General features: G+C 36.2%; 1 protein-coding gene across 3 annotated transcripts in view; it reads right to left on the bottom strand.

Moving 5' to 3' along the window:
• Positions 1-515: 515 nt before the first annotated feature.
• Positions 516-20,302, bottom strand: part of FGF12 (fibroblast growth factor 12) — a 571,216-nt gene continuing 551,429 nt past the window's right edge. For all 3 annotated transcript variants that reach the window (XM_077754376.1, XM_077754375.1, XM_077754374.1), the window contains exon 5: positions 516-5,265. In XM_077754376.1, the coding sequence (XP_077610502.1) occupies positions 5,147-5,265 (119 nt within the window). In that variant the 3' untranslated portion in view covers positions 516-5,146. The remainder of the gene's footprint in view (positions 5,266-20,302) is intronic.

Below are 20,302 nucleotides of genomic sequence, written 5' to 3'. Positions count from 1 at the left end.
CTTGAGGGGCCCCTTGTCATCTCTGTTTGATTACTCAGTAAATATCTTTTCTTTTTTCAACCCCTGTCTTCCCTGTGGGCCTCCCTGCTGCATTACCAGTTGTACACAAAAGTTTAGTCACACACTTATGTTCAGGTATTTACATTATTTATTTATGTGATTGCCTTTCTTGGATTTTTTGAGACTGAAATTTAGGCTACAATCCTTAAACTCGACCAAATATCTAGTTAGTAAGTTGTGAATCAATGAATAAATGAATGAACGTGCTCTAGTTCTTAACCCTCAAAAAGTAAAATATTAGGTTTACCCTCAGTAGTTTCATAGTTAGCAAGTAATTTTTACTTTGGCTATGATGTTCAATAAAAAAATCTGATTTATTACAATTCTAATTTTGATCTTTTTCTCTTTAAATAAGGCATAGCACTTTTTCAGTGATAGATTATAGGATAAACACATTGACTTCCCAAAGAAGTTTAATGTTAAAAAAAAAAAAAACTGCAAGTATTTTGTCTACATGCATGAGCATCTCAAGATTTTAATTGCTTTTTACTTCAGGAAGGTTGTGATATATAAACATTTTACAAATCTGATCTCAAAAAACAATGATTTGAATAATCTGTGCTTTAATGCAAAAATGAAACATTAATTTGTTCAGTTTTCTCATACAACATGTTTATTAAACATTTCAGTGTCAATAATTTCTTGAAACTGTAACATTTAACCTTGTAATGGAGCTATTACCAATTCTATTCATGGGAGTATATTTTGGACTTTTAAACAACTTTAAGTAAAATGAATGCCACTGTCTTTAAGTTGTGCTTGGAGCAAAGACAAAGAAACATTAACTCATTCTTTCCAACTAATAAAACTCTACTGATGCAATTTTTGTTATGACATTATTTTAAAGCTATTGTATGTTAAATATATTTTTGCTTCTGTTACTGAAGCTTAGTATATCATCTCTGAACATTAGCAATTTTCACTTAATTTAGATTTTAAATATTAAATTTTTAACTTGGGCGTCAAGGAAAAATCCTGAAAAATAAAGATCTGCATTTAGCATCCTTTTCCTGCCCTCAAACATAACTTTTCACTCTGCTGTGACTTATCATGGAATCTGGATCAGGATCGTAAATTTTTAAGATAACTTTTTAAAAATAAAAAAAATACTTCTACATCAAAGAAGGAATTCAGAATCACTTAAGTTCTGAAGGTGCATGTGCTTTGATGATTATTTCCATCAGTTCCTTTTTTTATTATAAAGTGGCAATTTATATTACCATTAGAAATATACATTTGTATATAAAGTTTTGCATTCAAACCTCTTTATTTTTTGATTAGCTGTGACTAAAGAACACAAATCAAATAAAAACTCTATATATCCTTATTTCAGAAGCATATGTATATATACACATATATATTTGTAGAACAATCCACTGTTTTAAATGTGACTCTGATTTAAAAAATGCTATTTACAATATTATGAAAGAGAAATAATCTCAGCCTTTTATGATATTACAATGAGCAGGGAATTTTTATGTTTGAGTGTGTTTTACCTTGTACAGACGAAATTAAGTAACATCATGGAAAACCTTCTCATAGCAAGGCCTTGTAGACTAAGCCATGAAGGTAAAATAGTAGATTTGCTATTTCTGGGTCCATGTTTAAAAAAATTACTGTTGATGTAGTCATGCTTCTTTGCCAAGAAATTGGTGGTCCCTAATTAGGACCTTCAGACTTTCCAGTACATGACAAGCCATTCTTCATCCTTTACTTTTGTTACAATATTCTCATCTCTTGCTAGTGGCACCACGGGGCCACCATCCATCCATCCAATATCTGTCTAGAACAGTGTTATTTCTTAAATTGAAGAATTCTTCTATAAAAGCTATCTGGATTAAAATGAGGCCCATAAAGCATCACAATTTACATCAAATTGATGTCTCTTTATTGCGCCAATCCATAGTGGCTAAAAATGTGCTATGAAATTCATATGTAAAATTCAAAACCCAGACTCTTACTGTGATCAAGAATAAGTTGGCTTGCTGTCCTCTAGTTTCCTGAAGCACAAGTCTCTGAATTAGCAAATGGGACGTCAGCACCATTTTGTTTCTCTACCTCAAACTCCTAGCTTAAAAGTCAAGTAGAGTATAGTGACCAAAGGACTATTTTGAGATTCTCATAAGTTTTGTTTTCATTCTTAAGCCCACTGATTTGAAACATGTTACAATGAGGACTCTTGGAATAAACACACCTTAACTTATATGTACATAGTCAATTACAAAGCTTTACTGAAAGTTGTATTTTTCCTGAGATTATCCCAATGGATTAAAAAAAGAGCTTATTTGACTTATAGGAATTTAAGAGATGAATGAATTGAGACCCAGAAATTGGAATGATAAAAATCAAAGGAAAGCATTATTTTACTTGGAAGAAACCTGAAAAACAAATCATTTAAACTGGCTCATATTTTTGGAAGTGGAATAATTATGTGTTTATATTTCATCATTTTTTTAAAAAACCTAGACAGTGAATACTGGCTTTTTCTGTTAAAGGTTGTATGTGCTTAAAGAGTAAGCAGCAGTTAAGCAACTACAGGTTTTGTCAAAGTTAATATGTAAAAGAAAGATGAGCTTTCCAGTTAATTCTTCAAAATTAATTGTAAATAAGGCAACACTAATTTCTGAACAGTTACTGTGGTCAACATTTGCTTAAATGATATGGAAATAAAAAAACAATATAGAAACTGGGTGGTTAGACTCCTGCTTCTTAACTGCTATGAGGAAGAAGACAAACACGAATCTAGGTGATAAATGATGGGCAGCCATTAGAAGTAGAGGGGGGATTTGTGTTGCAGTTCATATCGCCATCATATTTTTCATAATATTTAACCAGATTAAATATATTGTCATGGATCATTGGTGTAATTTGTAACTGAAAATTTGTGAAACTGGCAATTGTGTTACTGATGAGTTTGTGGTGTGTGTGTGTGTGTGTGTGTGTGTGTGTATCACCATGAAAGCTCAAGTCATTTCATGTTAAATGAGCCTGTGACCAATTTTGTGGAAGCTTCTTTCCGAATTTTTTCAAAGAAAACAAGGCTTTGTGCTTGGGATTTGTTTAGTCCTAGAAGTGACAGATGTGTTTGAAAGCAAGTTGAATCCAGAGCGACAAGGAGAAATACAACCAGATTTGTAATTTTTTTACAAGGGTGTTCTTTTCCTAGAAGAGCAACATTCTTTTTTTTTTTTTTTAATTTAAATGTCTTTATTTGTTACTTTCAAAATATTTTGTTAAACAAATATCTTTTGCAAAGGTGTGTTCAAAATCCTTACCGAGGTGCCTAGATGCAGAACGTTTATTCTTTACAACCGATAAGGCAAATTCCTCCATTTCATTTGCTGCTAACCTCCTGATAACATAAATTAAGTACTTGGTGAAGGACACAAACCACTATTAAAGAATAATGATTGTGTAGAGTGAGGGGAACTACATTGACTTTGAAAGAATACAGCAACCAATGGCAAGGTCATTTAAGTGAAGGCCTAGAGCTTCTGCAAAGTGTATATATTTTAGGGAATCATATTTGGAACAATACATGCTGGACAGTAGAGCTATAGGAGAAGTAACATGCTAAGTCTTCTCATTGATAATATCCATAACTCTGCATACATTTTTAAACATCCTGTTTTGTTTTAATTTGGATGTCTTTATACCATTCCTGATTAGTAGGACTACGTAGATCTATTTTTTTCCAACGCGATCGTATAGTATTCATTTCTTCCCTAATATTTTTCTAATACTTTAGTATTCCTAATTATTCATTTGCCAGTCCTTACACTGAGTTCTTTTTTTTTTCCTTTCGAGTACTTTAAGCTCACACAATCCTGTGTGTTGGAACCATAGCTGTTAATTCCATATTATTTCTCTATGCCCCTTGAAAATTCAGCGTATCAAGTTCCTTTCTGTTGTTCTAGGAGACAGACTTATTGTCAACTAGGCTAATTAACAAGGATATACAGCAACAAGCAAGCCACTGGCTTCATAAGATATTAAGTTAGGAATTTCACAGCCATGCCTCCCAATCTCTTGGTGAAGTTTGGAAAATGTTACATACATAAGACTCTAGTAAGGTTCAAAGGCAAATACAATTTGCTTTGACCAATTTCCTAGGACTTATTCCTTATGCAAAACTCCTTTTCTTTCTTTCCTGCTGCAAGAGATGGTACAAAACTCTCCAACACAGCTAGACATGCACCTCTATTCTCAAACGTGTGCACAATGTAAAAAAATAAGACCAAATGATAAGAGCATATAACTTATTCATCACTTCCCAGGCATGTCAATGACACAGAATTCCCAAAAGTTATTTCAACCTTAGAACACATTTTTTTTCTAAATGACTAAAAAAAATGATATCCTAGATTAATTTCTTTGATAAAAATAGGTGAATCTGAAATTCATTTTTATGAAGGAATGATATCAGCTAATACCATTAAATACAACTGAAGTCTATCCTTTGCATGAAACAATTTTAAGTAACAACTTCAAGAATAAAGTTTTAAGCTTTTAAATGATTCCTGGCTTATACCATACAGGTGTTAGAAGAATCTATAATTTGTACATGTTCAATATCATGGTAAAAAAAGAATCCTGGAGACAGTATGTAATTATGTGTCAATTCCAGACATCCAAAGAAAATTAAAATTCAAAACAAAGCACACATCACAGCATTATCCAAAGTTTAAGTTATTTAGGGTATTACATTGATTTGTAAGTTCAATTCTCCAAAACCCTTGTCTTTAAGATAATAACTTTATTTCACATTTATTATAGCTATGTCTTCATTATAATTAGCCTTTTATTAATAACAACACAATGTTGTGGTGTCTTGATTTATTTTTTCCCTTGATTGTATATGTGCTAATATTTGTGCATGTGCATTTTCTACCACATTGCAACAGGCAAGCTTTGGTTCAATTTCTTTGTCCTACACAAAGGAAGATTTTGAGTGCAGAATCTTAGTCACTAGGTCCTGGGTTGCCATTTTATTTTCCTCTCCTTGGGTGACTTATTGGAAGGAAATGGGTAAAGGGGAGGGGGGAAAGGAAAAGGATAGGAGAGGGACAAAGGGAAGAGTTCTCAGCTATGTTGAATCTTGATTCACGACTTTGCCTCCATTCATGGTTGGTGTTCCAGAACTTTTCCTCGAACGCCCTTGTTTTTCTCCAATTTCATGTAGCGATGGCTCTCTGTACATACACACTGAAAAGCAAAATCACATCAATTACTTATGAAAATAGTGGACATCAATTTGGCCTCCATTAACATCTCAAATTTGATTTCACCATATTCTCACTCTCACCACGAGCTCTTCCCTTCTGTGTTAAAACTAGTTTCAACTGGATAACATATTTAGTGGATATAAAAGGCCTTCTAGTTTTATTGGTCATGACCTTTTAAGTCTTCTTGAACTGCGGGCATAGAGTGGTTTCTGTTCTCTTACAGATAAGGCTTGAGTGTTACCTGTCTGCTAACCTAAATAATGGGATTTTCATCTAGTGTTACAGGAGACATTACAACTATAACATTAAAAGGATAGAAATAGATATTCTTTTAGTCCTTAGTTTGCAATCTAGTTTGCATAGGGAAAAAATCCTTATATATATGCTCCTAATCTTTACCCTACTACGAGAAATATGACATTGTTATGTCAAATTGAAATACTTATCGCCAATTTTCAGGGCACCCTATATAAGAGATGATAATAGGAGGGAGGGCAAAGAAAAAAAAAAAAAAACGCCATTTTCCCAATTGCTCCAGGTTTGAATATGCAACTGTGAAATTTTAGTTCCCATCTACATAAAACACTTCCTCTCTCCTCTATTGTTTTGTCTGGCTCTAAAGCTTAGTCATCTGTGAATTATCATGGCTGTTGCTAGATTATTGCATAAAAAGAGTATTTTTTTTTCAATGCATAAGAATACAGTTCTTATTCTTGTAAGACAGGATCTATCATCATATTGAGTACATTAAAATATTCATCATATTGTTGTGAAATAGACACATGTGATTATATACAAGCATATGAAATATTTCATTCAAATATCAGGAATTATTTTTATCCTTGATTTAGGAACAAAGGATTAAGTACCTCCCTCCATTAAACCATCACTGCAATGCTTTGGCAATCTGAATGTTATTGCCAATCGAATAGCCTCCTCCCTTGGGCTTTGCTCTGATGCAGGAGACCTGAGCATGGTTATGCCTGACCAAATGCCAAGCGGTGATTAAGAGAACCAGTTTGGGAGCCACACTGCCTGGGCCCACATCCCTACTCAGTCATTCGCTAGCTCTGTCAACATGGACACATTTTCATCACTGAAAACCTGAATTTTTATGAGGATTAAATGTTGGGAATATAGGAAGCATCCAAAGATATTTAAGAGAATGAAGGAGCTGATCTCTTCATGAGAATTTTGAATAACAGATTTCAGAGAACACAGTGATGATTTTTGTTTTTTTGGCTAAATGTATTCTAAATTCAAAACTAGATTAAGAGAGTTAAGACACAAGAAATAGTCTCTTTACACTAGTCAGGGATGAGGAGAGAGGTTTTTTCCCCACATCTCAGTGGTAGAGTTCCTTAAACGTTAATGTGCTTTTGAAACATCCAAGGATATTGTTAAAATGCAGATTTTGATACAGGTTTTCGTGGACTTGAGATTCTTCATGTTTTACAATTTATTCTGAGAGAGAGAGAGTACAAGCAGGGGAGAGGCAGAGAGGGAGAATCCCAAGCAGGCTCTGTGCTGAAAGTTTTTCAGTGATATGGGGCTCAAACCCAGGAACCGTGAGATGTGACCTGAGCCGAAACCAAGAGTCAGACGCTTAACTGACTGAGCCACCCAGGGGCCCCTCTACATTTTTAATAAGCTCCCAGGTGATACTGATTTTGGACAACTGAACCATGCTTTGGGTAATACAAAAAGGATATATAAACTACGTTTGCTAAATATATTGTGCAAAATTATTACATTTATATATATTTTACATATGTATTTTAAGGGACCTTTTAAAGTATTTTGATTATTGCACTAAGTGGCTCCCCATCCCAAAAGACCTCTGGCTTAAGTAGCAAAGTTGCACAGAGGAAATGAGTTCAGCATAATTGATTCTGTAATTTTCAGATGATGCCATTAGATAATTTCAGTTTCTGTTTTCTTTTCCAAAAGACAAAAGATCCATATGGAAGATCTTATTGAAATCTTCTAATTCCTCTTACCGATATTTCGGTTATGGGGCAAGTGTCAAAAATCTCCAAAATTAAAGCATACTTTTATATATGCAAATATAGCTATTTATTTATAACTCGTAAGTGCACAGGGAACTCAGAAGTAATGAAGTGATTCCATCAGAAAGCTATTCATATGATTCCATAAAAACAGTTTTCCCTATTTTGTTAGTCGGCTATAAAAACCAGTGCAACCACAGGACTGACTACAAGCTGCTAAATCAGAGTCTCAAAGAATGACAAAAATTATATTAAAAAATATATATATACACAATAGATTTTGACCTGCAAACTTCTTAAACTCCAATTTAGAGGTACATGAAGAATGTTACTTCTTTTTCTTTTTTAATTTTTTAAAATGTTTATTTATTTTTGAAAGAGAGACAGAGTATGAGTGGGGGAGGGGCAGACAGAGAGGGAGACACAGAATCTGAAACAGGCTCCAGGCTCTGAGCTGTCAACACAGAGCCCTCCACGGGGCTCAAACTCGGTTGGGAATCATGAGATCATGACCTGAGCTGAAGTCAAATGCTTAATGGAATGAGCCACCCAGGTACCCCAAATATGTCATTTCTGATTTAAACAATATATTTTTTAAATAATTTTTATAGCTAAATTTATTATTTTACTACTTATTTTTTAGTTTCCTTATGTTCTAGATTCTTCCCAGGGCATTATTTTTTACTTTTGATCTTTTTTTTTCTTTTTCTCACTCATACATAAAATACTTCAGTTATGACAATATGAAATGTTGCCATTACAATTACCACTGCAGATAACTTTTCCAATAACTAAACGCAGCTGCGCATCCTGGTATAAGTCCTTAAAGAGGCTTTTTTAAAAAATTAGCATCTGAAAATTTTCAGTGTTTCAAAAAGAAAACTCATTAGAACCGTAGCAGAGCACATCACGTGCTTCCCTTCCAGGCCCATTCACTCACTAATTTTCCAATATTCCATTAAATGGAAAAAATAAAATTCTGGGTTTTGAAAAAACTAGCTCATATATCTTCATTTGAAATGAAGAGTAAAACGTGAGTTTCCCAGTTTGCTGAAAATCCCCTTTCAGTAAATCAAATATTTGAATTTCTATATTTCTGCTTACAGAAAGAATTATTTCTTTAAAGAAAACAAACTTAGGTCAATCTAGGAATTGCATGCAAATATAAACAAAGAGAGCAAAAACTTTGTCAAACAAAGAGATTAGTTTCTTGGGCTTTAATTGTCATTATTATTTATAAGCTCTGGGGTGTCGGTAATACCGTCTACCTCAAAAAGCTGACAAATCAAGGGGTACAAACCTCAATCAAATTTTTCAATGAAAATGTAATTTTAAAACCATGACCCAATTAGAAAGCAAAGAGAGGACAAAACATCTCTCCTCAGTAATATAACTTCCTTTGATAGTTGTATCAATACTCTGCTATTCTAAATGGCACACAATAAAAAGACGACACAGAATACAAGAAGACAACAGAAGGTATAAGTGTTCTATGAGGTGCATTATATGTGCAAAATGTAAAACCCAATCACCTTGATGTATAATATAACCACAATGGTAATCTTGTAAATAAACTTTTAATCCCTTAAATACGTCTGTTATTCAAGATTTTTCAAAGCCATTTTAAATTGACTAACTCATTCGATAGTCATATTAACCTCATGAATAAAGTGAGAAATTATTTTTTGTAAATATAAAAGAAACTAAGCAACTTTCCTAACATCAGATGGTGTGTAGCAACAAAGCCAGGATGAGAACACAAGGCTTCAAAATCCTAGTCTTCTTCTTAGTAAAAGCAGAAGAGCAATTCATCAAAAAAAAAAAAAAAATAATGGAACAGAATATTCTCTTAGATCAGACTGTTTAAATTATATCCATATATTAATTGAGGTCCAAGTTGGCCTTTCTTCTACTAAATATTCCTAATGACATCCAAAAATGTTAAGGAAAACAAATGCTACTATAGGATGACCCTATGTAATAGGATGGCTGATATAAAAAACAAAACCAAAACCAAAAACAAAATAACCAGTGTTGGTGAGTATGTGAAGAAACTGAAAACATTCCACATTGCTGGTGGGGACATAAAATGTACAGCCACTATGGAAACTGATACTGTGATTTCTCAAAAAATTAAGCATAGAGTTGTCTATGTAATGTATTAAAGTGATTACATTTGAATAGATAATATTTTGGATATTTTGGGTTGAATATATTATTAAAATGTATAGCACATTCTGGTTTTTATTTTTTAAATGTGAGTATCAGAAAATTTTAAATTACATATATAGTTCACAAGATATTTCTGTTACAGTTCGATCTGAGAAGAGTTTGTTGTTCTCTACGGTTGTCCTGACTGGAACTAACACTCTAAATGACTAAACAACGGGAAGACGGTGGAGAAAACTTTCTGACTCGACTGGACCTGAGGTTCCTATGTAGACTTGGTAGGTGCAGAGTATCTTGGATGCCTTTGGTAGGATGATCTGGGTCACAAAACACTTACTGACCCTTTTTACTTGGCTTAACTAATGTTGTATCACTTTCATTCAATATGGACTTTTCATTTTATTTTCTCTCCTCCAATTTCAGTTACTCTTTTGTGAACAAATCTCCAAAGATGCATTTGTGCAAGCACTGATTTGCTCATTTACTGATGCACAGGTGCACATTTAATTTGTGCCGAGCACTCGGCTAGATTCCTTGGCACCTGTAAGAAATGACCTCTTGGTTCCTTCCCTCGTGGACCTCCGGGCGAAGAAGGAGAGCACAGACATGCACACAAATCACGGGTGTTCAGAGGCAGAGTAGAGAGCTGAAGGGAAATTAGGACATCACAATAGCTATTTGATGTTGCTTTAGCCTTGAAGGATGCAGAGGAGTTAGAGAGATGGCCAGGCTACCGAAGAAGAGTGAGGAAATGCACTGCAGGTAATATAAGAAAAAGTGACTGGGTGAAGAATGGGGTAAACAGAGAGGTAGGAAGGGGTAAGCCTGGCAAGGCTAACTTGTGTCAGAACTCCTGAATTCCAAGCTAGATTTAAACCATGATCCTGATATCTATCAACCTCAATTTGGTAGTGAATGAAGGGTTAAAAAATATATGTCCATCAAATACAGGAGTATATAGAGAAAAATCTATTCAATCTCATTATCTGGAAAAATGTCTAACTATGTTTACATGACATGAATACAGCCAGTCAGATTAGTCAGAAAGAATCAATCAAACTGCATCTTACTGCACAGGTTCTGTAAGAAATGGTTGGCAGCATCTGAAGCTTTCATGAGTTCTGATATCTTGCAAACACAATTGTAAGCTCTTTGCAATAAACCTAGCTGAAGCACCATTACATGAGAGACCGGCTGCTTATATAACATGCACAAGATCTGATATACTCCAAGTATCATTATTTTGATCGCAGTTGAAAGGTGGGGTTCACTTGATCAAGCTAACAAACATTTTAAGAAGGGTTATCCTTTTGTTTTCTGGGGAGCTTAACATAGTGCTTAAGAAGACTAAACAAACAACAGACAATAAATCAAGAATCACTAACCCCATATATGAACATCACATATACTTTACAATAAAAAATTAATCAATTTTATACAGCGACTAGTACTAGAATTTGGAGTTCTGGTATTCATTGCCAATCATATACTACTAAGCAACTGTGGGAAATCTTTATTTTTTATTTAAAAATATGTTTTAAGTTTTTTATTTTGAGAGAGAGAAAGGGGGGAAGGGAAGGAGCCGAGAGAGAGAGAGAGAGAGAGAGAGAGGGAATCCCAAGGAGGCCCTGTGCTGTCAGCACAGAGCCTGACATGGGGCTCAAACTCATGAGCTGTAAAACCATGACCTGAGCTGAAATGAAAAGTTGGACGCCCAACCAATGGAACCATCCAGGTGCCCCTATTGTGGAAAATCTTAAAGAAGCATGTATAGGAAACTGCCTAGTTTCTGATTTTCAAACATTTCTATACATTGTACAACTGCCGAATTGTGCTTCTTAAATCACCCCTGTATTATGTAAGATTAAGTTTTTCTTGTCCTGATAATCAGGTCATTATTAGTAATTGTATGACCTCTGATCTCTTAATTTGCATTATTTGAGTGTACAATGATATTTAAGGGGGGATGCTTTTCTATCCCTTTCTATTACGATAAGCTATTATTTCATTAGGAATAGATTTGTTTGGCTTTCGGAGGCTCTACAATGTTTTAAAAATCTCTTTGTTCTTGGGGCGCCCAGGTGGCTTAGTCGGTTGAGCGTCTGGCTTTCACTCAGGTCATGATCTCACGGTTCGTGGGTTCGAGCCCCATGTCAGGCTCTGTGCTGACTGCCAGCTCAGAGCCTGGAGCCTGTTTCAGAGTCTGTATCTCCCTCTCTCTCTGACCCTCCCCTGCTCATGCTGTCTCTCTCTCTCCTAGAAATAAATAAAACATTTAAAAAATTTAAAAAAAAATCTCTTTGTTCTTGAATAGGTTCTTCCTGTCTGTTGCATGTATTAGGCCCACTTCAGCTACTCTTTTGGTGAGGAATAATTTCCGGACCAGGAATACACTGAAACAAGCAAACGAAAAAATCCAACTCCCTGTATTTCTTGTTTTCCCAGTTCCCCAATCACAACTGTCAGAAACTCAGATTCAGTTCCACTGCCCATTTAACAGCTGAACACAAGTTCTCTGATTTAGGCAACTTGAGATGTTACAATCTAACCACGTCTCATCCATGACTCTGTGAATATCACTTGTGATACAGATTTTATTTTCAGTGGGTATGATTTAATGGCTACCACTTGGCATGGAACTGATTTCCAACTGTGTTTCTTTCTGATTTCAGGTCACACTATTTTTTCAACCATGTTTCAATATCCATCAAGAATGTTCAGTGTCCTGATGATACCATGCCTGATTAACAGCACTGCTTCTGGTTCACCTGGCCCTTCTGGTTGGTTCTTGATTGCATTCCTTGCCCTCTCTCTTCTTTAAAACAGGAAAAAAAAAATACTTGCTCCTTTTTATCCCATAGGATGCTTTTGAGATACATATCATTATTCTTCTAACACATGTGGTATGAAAATAGTTTTGGATACATGGTGAAAGGAGATAATATTCTGAAAAGGGAAGCATTTCTGTTTGGTTCTTTAGGACACTTTCTTCAGATTTTTTTTTTTCTCTTTTCCCTCTATTTTGATGTATGTTTCAATTTCTTTCTTCCCCTCCTCACCACCCCTCCCCCTTCTTCTGGATGTCTCCTTTTATTCATGTTTTGGCTCTTCTTGATCCACAGTACACTGAAACAGAAGGATTCTCTGCAGCTATCAGAGTAAAAATGAGGTGGAGGGATTCGGGGGAGAGAATATCCTTCCTCATGTGCACACACAAGGACACGCAAAGTTTCTAAGAGCACAGCCCATATCGTGCATTACTTTAAGACACAGCAATCACTGGAAATCCCCAGTTCAACTCGTTAATGTGAGCAGATCACACCTGTGTGATGTCACGTTGTGACTTGGCATGGTGAAGGCTGTCATTGTCACAGCCACCCCAGATGCACTGGCTGTATTTCTGTAGAAAGGCATTCTGTAGAAAGACTGCATGCCTTTCTACAGTCATAAATGAAGTGCTACACTTGGTCATAACAAGACCATAAGCTACCAACTTTAGAATAATACACGGTATTAGCTGTATTTCTTTTTTGCTTTACTTTTACATGCAAGATTGTGCTCTTAAAAAAGAGAGTGATCTAATATATATCAGGGAGCACTGAAACCTTGTCAAAAATAAAACATATCTCCTCTTTATAAGATTAAGGATAAGTATTTCCAGGGCAGGCTTTACAATTACTACTTTTCTATTATATTCTTTTCATGGTACCTTTGTTGCAAATGCAGTCATCAGAAATATGGAAGGGTTCTTTGCCATCATATTAGCTCAGATTCCCTGTTTGTAATTTTTAGCATTCAAGAGTCACATTTATATCCATTACAAGCTTTTCTTGGAAAACAAACCAAAATAATGCCTTTCTTAAAAGTATGAAAAAAAGTGGAATCTCAAAAGTTGCTATTATTTATAAATCAGAGAACTGTAGTAAACCAGGTGCAGGTGCATCCAGGGAGCCCTCTCCTCCTAAGCAGTGTCCTCACAATCATAGCTAATATTAATTGAGTTCTTACTATATATCCGCACTTTATATACACTATGGTTATTTTAAATGATCCAAAAGATAGATACTTTTATTGATTACCTTTGCAACTGAGGAAACTGAGGAACAGAAAGGGTAGTTTGTTGGAAGTGGTGCAGGACACTATATGGCAGAATCAGCATTAAAATTCATGTGTGATTAACTCCAGGGCTTCTGCTCTAAGCTTATAGTCAGATAGTTTAATGTGTCTGGAAACAAAACAAAAAACATAAAACTTTCCTGACTGGACTCAAGTCAGAATCTTGATCCCAATCCTCATGAGGCTGCTCAGCACTTCCTGGAACACGACTGCATTTCTCTTGCCAATTTCCTCTCCCATTCTTCCCAGGTGACTACATCCTTTCACTTAACTCCTCAAACTCTCCTCAGACTCAGGAAATAAACCTGTCTTCTTTTCTTGTCTTGTCTCTCTCTCTCTCTCTCTCTCCTTCCTCTCCCTCTCTTTCCTTCACGTTTCCCTTCCTTCTTTCCTTCCCTTATTATCAGCAAACAACCTTGTTTTGCATTTCACTTCGCGAAGAGAAGCTGAAGAGAAAGTGTCCGTATTCCCACCATGAAAAAGACCATCTGCATGTATCTGCTCACACGTGTTGTGGCTCCCTGCTAGTTTCAGAGCTTGACCCTTCCGTGCACCTGCCTAAATCCAGCCCCCTACTTGCCACTTCCGTGCTGGAGCCCACCCACTTTGGTCAGTGTTACTCAGTGACCATCTCTCCTCTAATGCCCAAAGTCACTCCTCACTTGTTCCCACCAATCTATGCATATGGTGCAATGGCTTCAAACAAACAAGCAAACAACCCCCCGCCTCCCGCCCAGTGGCTCGCATGTTTCTCTCCAGCCACTGCTTCCCATTTCTCTGCTCCTCTTTTCCAGCAGAGCACCTCCAAAGTGTGATCTGATATTACCTTCTTCTTTTTTTTACCTCCTGTGATAACCTGAATCCCCTTTAATTAGACTTATCCTGCTACACCATGGAAATCACTCTTGTCAAGTCACTATTGGCTGTACGTTATAATTGGTCAAGCCTGCAGCAGCTTAGTGGCTCCTCTGGCGGTCTCTGTAAAGATAACAGCTCTGGTCATAGTTTTGCCTCTTTCTAACTCTACGGACCTGGGCGAGTAGTTAACCTCTCTTATACCTCAGTTTCCTCATGTTTAAAATTGGGATGATAAGCTTAGTCTGCATACTCTCAAAGCGTTAGTGACTATCAATTGATACTGTGGTTAAGGAAGCGTGTTGAAAATAACAGCAAGCACACAAATGGAATATAAAGCAGTACAGTTGCTACTAATTATTACTTATATTACTGCTGGATTCCTGAAGATCATTTAAAAAGTGAGAGTTGTTGTAATTATGGGAGAACCAGGTGGAAATCTTTGAGGGTCAATATTGTTCTATAAGTGAGTTTGGAAAACCTGTATGGAAGGCAATTGTAGTTGCTGCTGACAAATTCTGTTTCCAAATGGAAGCAATAAACTCTAGTTTCTGAAAAAGTTCATAAATGACACTCTATAAAGAACCCCCATCATATACCAGTTTCTATCAAAGAAGAATGAAATATGACTAATCTTCTTATTACTACCAATTTAATTGAATTTTCCTTGGCCCTCTGTAATTTCTAAGAAGTGGAAAGGTTAGATTGCTCTGTTAGTTAATGTACCATTAAAGATATTTAATTGTCTTAATAGCAGATCATGGAAGGGTGTCAGCAATTAACATGAAGCAATTTCACACCTTAATTAATGTCACTTGGAATCCCTTTGGAACTGTAGAAGAATTCTAAGTGCTGGTTCAGAAGCAATGTATTGCCAAAGGAATGCACCCAGTGCGCTGTAAATATTTATTATAAAGACTTAAGAGACATTGTGAACACAAAGATCTGTATCTTAGTTTAGAAAGAGATCAGAAGCAATATTTGTGCGCAAGAGAGAGACAGATATGGAAGAAGAATGTGTCAGGGAGAGACAGGAGGGTTTTATTAAAGACTAAATTTAAAGCCAGGGAAATGCTGCTTTGAAGGAGTTACACAGGGAAAAAGGTGTCACAGGCTGACAGATATTCAAACCTCAAAAGATGGGAAGAGAGATCGAGAGTGAGAGCGAGAGCGAGAGCGAGAGCGAGAGAATTACAGCTATTATCTTTGCTAGAATTAAAACAATCAGGGGCATCAGCAGTACGTATTTCTTTGTTCCTTAATCTTTCTTTGTCTTTTGGTATGATTGGGTCTAAAAGAGGATTTTGGAAAACACAACATTTAATTTTCTTTCCAGGCAATTGAAATGAAAATATCAAAATCCTTTGGCCATTAGTATTCTCCCAATTAGAGGTCTAAAGCATTAGGACTCCTGATTTGTTCAGTTCTTTGATATCCCAATATAAAGTTCTTGAAGAGATTATTTTCCCTTCAAATTTCAGTTTTCACTGTCTCTCATCCCTTCAGGAATACTGCATCTCACAGCATTTCTCCAGTACATAACCCAATAATACAATGTCCAGTTTCCAAGGGAAAATGAAAAAGGCACTTTGTATTGATCTAACAGATTTGGGATATCCAAGTTTCTTACAATGTCTAATCTTCATGTTATTCCTAAGAAACAGATGGCATTTATAATCAACTTCATCTTCAGAGATCACTGAGATTGAAGAGGGTAAATCATTTTCTCAGAATTACTTAGCAAAACATTGGCAAAATTTTTATCAGAAGAATCAGACATTTATTCTTGATTAATTGATTTCTATTAGGTTATTTTTTCTCAGTGTCAATGTAGTACAGTAATTAGTGTTACCTCTGACTTACTCTGTACTAATTTAACTCAGCACTAAACTACAGCCATCTTAATAACAGTAGGAAATGGCAAAATGTAACATGTTTGATCTATTTAATTCCATGGTGTCAGAGTGACAGTTTACTCTATGTTAGTCCAACATCTGATCACAATAATTTGAATAAATTTAAATAATTGTCTATGGACATCTAGATTTGATCCAAATGAGCCTTGAATCACCGAAATCAGTGTAGAACACTAAGTCTTGATCCTGGACCCCATCATAATCAGTTGGGCAATAACATCAGAACACTCCGGAGACTTGGCCTGAGAATCTGTAGCTTTCTGACCACTCCAGATGGTTCAGATACTGATGTTTGGGAAACACTGATATACATTATACTGCCGGCACTTAAATCAAGATCTATTAGCTGAAGTCGACAGTTATACCAGGAAAATCGGATAATTTATACCTGTGTGTGTGTATGATAGTGTTGTCTCCTCACTGGAAAATACATTGGTGGAAATTAGCAATGTTCCCTTATTTCCAGTTTAATATTTATGTAGCAATGATTCTCAATTGATATTTACTAATTTTACTTTAGAAACGTATTTCTCTCTCCGGGATTAAGTTTGTGAAGCTTAAATCTTTGGAAGGTGCACACATTGTTTTCAGGAGGAAGGAACTAGATTCTGAACTCAAACCACCTGCAGGAGCTGAGTGAGCTTCTTGGAGGAGGGAGGAGAAAAGGATGAGACTGTATCTTGTTCTTTGTCAATGAGTATTTGCCTGCTGTATCTAAAGCTAAAGGGGGAGGTTACCACCCAGACAATTTAAGTCTGGGGGAGTTACTTATTTGTGGTGTGAACAATGCTCTGAAAGGGCAAACGGGAATCACAAAGCCTATGCTGTTGTCTTAAATTCCAGGGGAGGGGACCCATGTAAAGGTCGATGCGCAAGTGTACATATAATGGGTTTAAATATCAAGTCCATCCATCTGTCTGAGTAGACACCCTTGCAACCCTTCATTAACACCACCTGTGTTCTAAACCCAGGGTGGAGAGCGAGGCTGTGATGGGAAAGAGGCTAGTGGGTAATTATTATCATTTAATCAGAGCGGGACTTAAAGATCCTAGGACTGGCAGAGTTTAATTTTGGGAATCATGACATACAAAATGATATCATCATCAGGACGGGTAGAAAGACAAGAGTGTTTGAAAAATAAAACAAACCTCTGACTTTTCCTCTATCAGTGGCCAATTCTCTTCCCAAAAGGGGGGGGGGTGGGGGGGAGGGACATTTACAGTCTGTGTACTGGATTTTATTGGTAACCATACAGTGGTGGGTTTACAGGTTTACAAAAATTCCTTTAAAACTTAAAAATAAGTAACAACCTTCCTGGCTAGCCAGCAATATGGCCAACCTATTATGAAGCTGTCATTTTCCTCCTTTTCTGAAAGTGTCTTCTAGTTATGTGCTTTATAACTGGTATATGGAAGAAATATTACTGAAGACTTTCTTTACAATGAGTTATGGCTATCCTACTCTTTCCAAAAAAAAATCACAAATCATCTGTTATGGAAATAGCTCATGAATTTGTGCTTTATTCATTCAATAATTCAATAAAGGCAATGTGTTTAGGATCATTTTGTTTATAAATCCTAAATTGGGTTCCATGAAGGAACACGGGTTTACAATAAAGGGCTTATAAAGACTGCACAGAATGTCACTGTCAAAGAAATTTAGGAATCAGCTGCTCCAAATTTCTCCTTTGCAGAATAGGAAATGGAGCCTGTTAAAATTAAACAACAACAACAAAAAAAGTGATGTATTGTCAATTCTTTCTTACCTAGTTTTAACATGGCATTCCCGTAACTATTTTATCTGATTATCTACTGATATGATTTTATCTCGCCATATCATGTGTACATGATATGGTTTCCATTTTGCATGGTTTAGAGCTAGCTTGCTGTTCAGGCTGTACCAGGTGTAACATTTCTGCTTTGCTATCACTGACTTTTCTAAGTAGGCTTACTTCAGATTCAAGGGCAGTAGAGTGTAGGGAATAGATGTATAGGTTTTGACAGTGGGCTTCCTAGACTGCAATCTCACTTCTGTATTAATCTAGCCCTGTTACTGGACAGGGCTTACTTACTTAATTATTTTAAATATTAGTTTCTTCATCTATAAAATGAAGGTAATGACATCAGGCTGTTGTGAAGTTTAATGAAGGTAACATATACAACCTGCCTAGCAAATGATAAATTGTATATAGATGCAGTGAGACTAGTAATAGTAGTAATAAAGTGGTGGCACGAACAGTTTGGGGATCTTAGTGAGGAGAAAGAAGTTCTCAGTGCATAGTACTCAATGCCTAACAAAACCTCCAGTGTACATATCTATGATAATAATGATAATCACATAATTATATCATCTGATAATATAAAGCATAGCTACAGCTGCATGAAGAATCATTGGGAAAGTGTTCATATTTTTGCATTATAAAAATGATATAAAATTACAAACGAAGTATTTCGGGGCACCTGGGTGGCCTGGTAGGTTATGTGTCCCACTTTTAATCTCAGCTTAGCTTATGATCTCACAGTTTGTGAGCTCTGTGTCTGGGTCTGTGCTGTCAGCTGTCAGAAACATGAGGTTCTGTCTCTCCTTCTCTCTGCCCCTCCCCGGCTTGCTCTTTCTCTGTCTCACTCTCTCAAACTAAAGAAATAAACTTAAGAATACAACCCAAACTAGGTTTGGGGGAGCTGATCAATTTCACATGTCTTTTACAATATTAGAACATGAAGAGCTCCACGAATCTGAAAAGGCTTTTATTTCTAAGGAGCAAATATAGTCTCGATTCAAAAAGGAGAGAAGCAAATAGGAGACATTTATTCAAAAGCATCTGCCAGGGTCTTATTATGCTATGCTGAGGTTCCATTTCAGACTTCAGGCTGTGAGCAATTCCATCCATCTTCACAGAGATTAAGCGCTTGCTTGCTCAAGTCAGAATGCCTTGGCTTTGACTCTGCCTCTGTCACTGATAAGCCGCGCAATACGGGACAAATTACTCAATGTCTCTGTGCTTCATTTCCACATTTGTAAAGTGGGGATAATATTAGACTCCATTTCATGGAAATGGAATGAAAAATAAAGAGGCAATAACCAAGACATATTTAGCACAATACCTGTACAAAGTAAGCATGTATAGAACAATTAGCTAATTTGTTCAAAAAGGTGGACCTTGCTTTCTTAGACAAAAGGCAAAGACATTTGTAGGAAATTAAAAAGGTCTTTGTTGTCTTTGTTCTGAAACAAATTACATTCTTGTTTTCATCTTTGCAATTTGATTCTCATCATCTTCCAGATACTTCACACCTNCTATACGTGCAAACATATGGTATTTGTCCTTCTCTGCCTGACTTATTTCGCTCAGCATAACACCCTCAAGGTCCATCCATGTTGCTACACATGGCCAGATTTCCTTCCTTCTCATTCACACCTATGCTTTCATTTCCAGTCAAAAGAGACAAAGAGTGTTGGAAGCAAATCCAACTATGAGTGAATCTAATTTAAAATGGACTTTACTTCTTTTCTCAGAACAAAAGGAAGGTCATTCTAAAATATCCACAGATAAGAAAACTGAAAACAAAACACTGACCCAAAAACTACCAATAAGAAAATTAGGACGGCAGGGTCATTCTCAAGTTAAGGTGATGGCAGGCTGAAGCAGAGGCTCCAAAGGTCCCAATCCGTTCTGCTATTCTCGCAAAATAACTGACTATTTATTGGGTATGTAGCCATCCAGAAGCTTTAGTACATTCTTAGGCTTCTCTGCAATTAAGTATGACAACTTGACTGGGGTGTGGTGAGTGGGAGGTAAGTACCACATGGCCGCTAATGGGGACCTTGCAGAAGAGAACGCTGGCACACGCCTGTGCCTCTACCTTTTTCATCCCTCCTTCTTCCCTCTGACCAGACTGAGGATGCTGGTTGGATCCTGGGGATAAGAGTGCGTCCAGGGCCATTGCGTGGT

The sequence above is a fragment of the Crocuta crocuta genome, unplaced genomic scaffold (assembly GCF_008692635.1).
Source record: "Crocuta crocuta isolate KB4526 unplaced genomic scaffold, BGI_CrCroc_1.0 scaffold70, whole genome shotgun sequence".
NCBI classification, from domain to species: Eukaryota; Metazoa; Chordata; class Mammalia; order Carnivora; family Hyaenidae; genus Crocuta; species Crocuta crocuta.
This window is presented reverse-complemented; position numbering and strand designations above follow the sequence as displayed.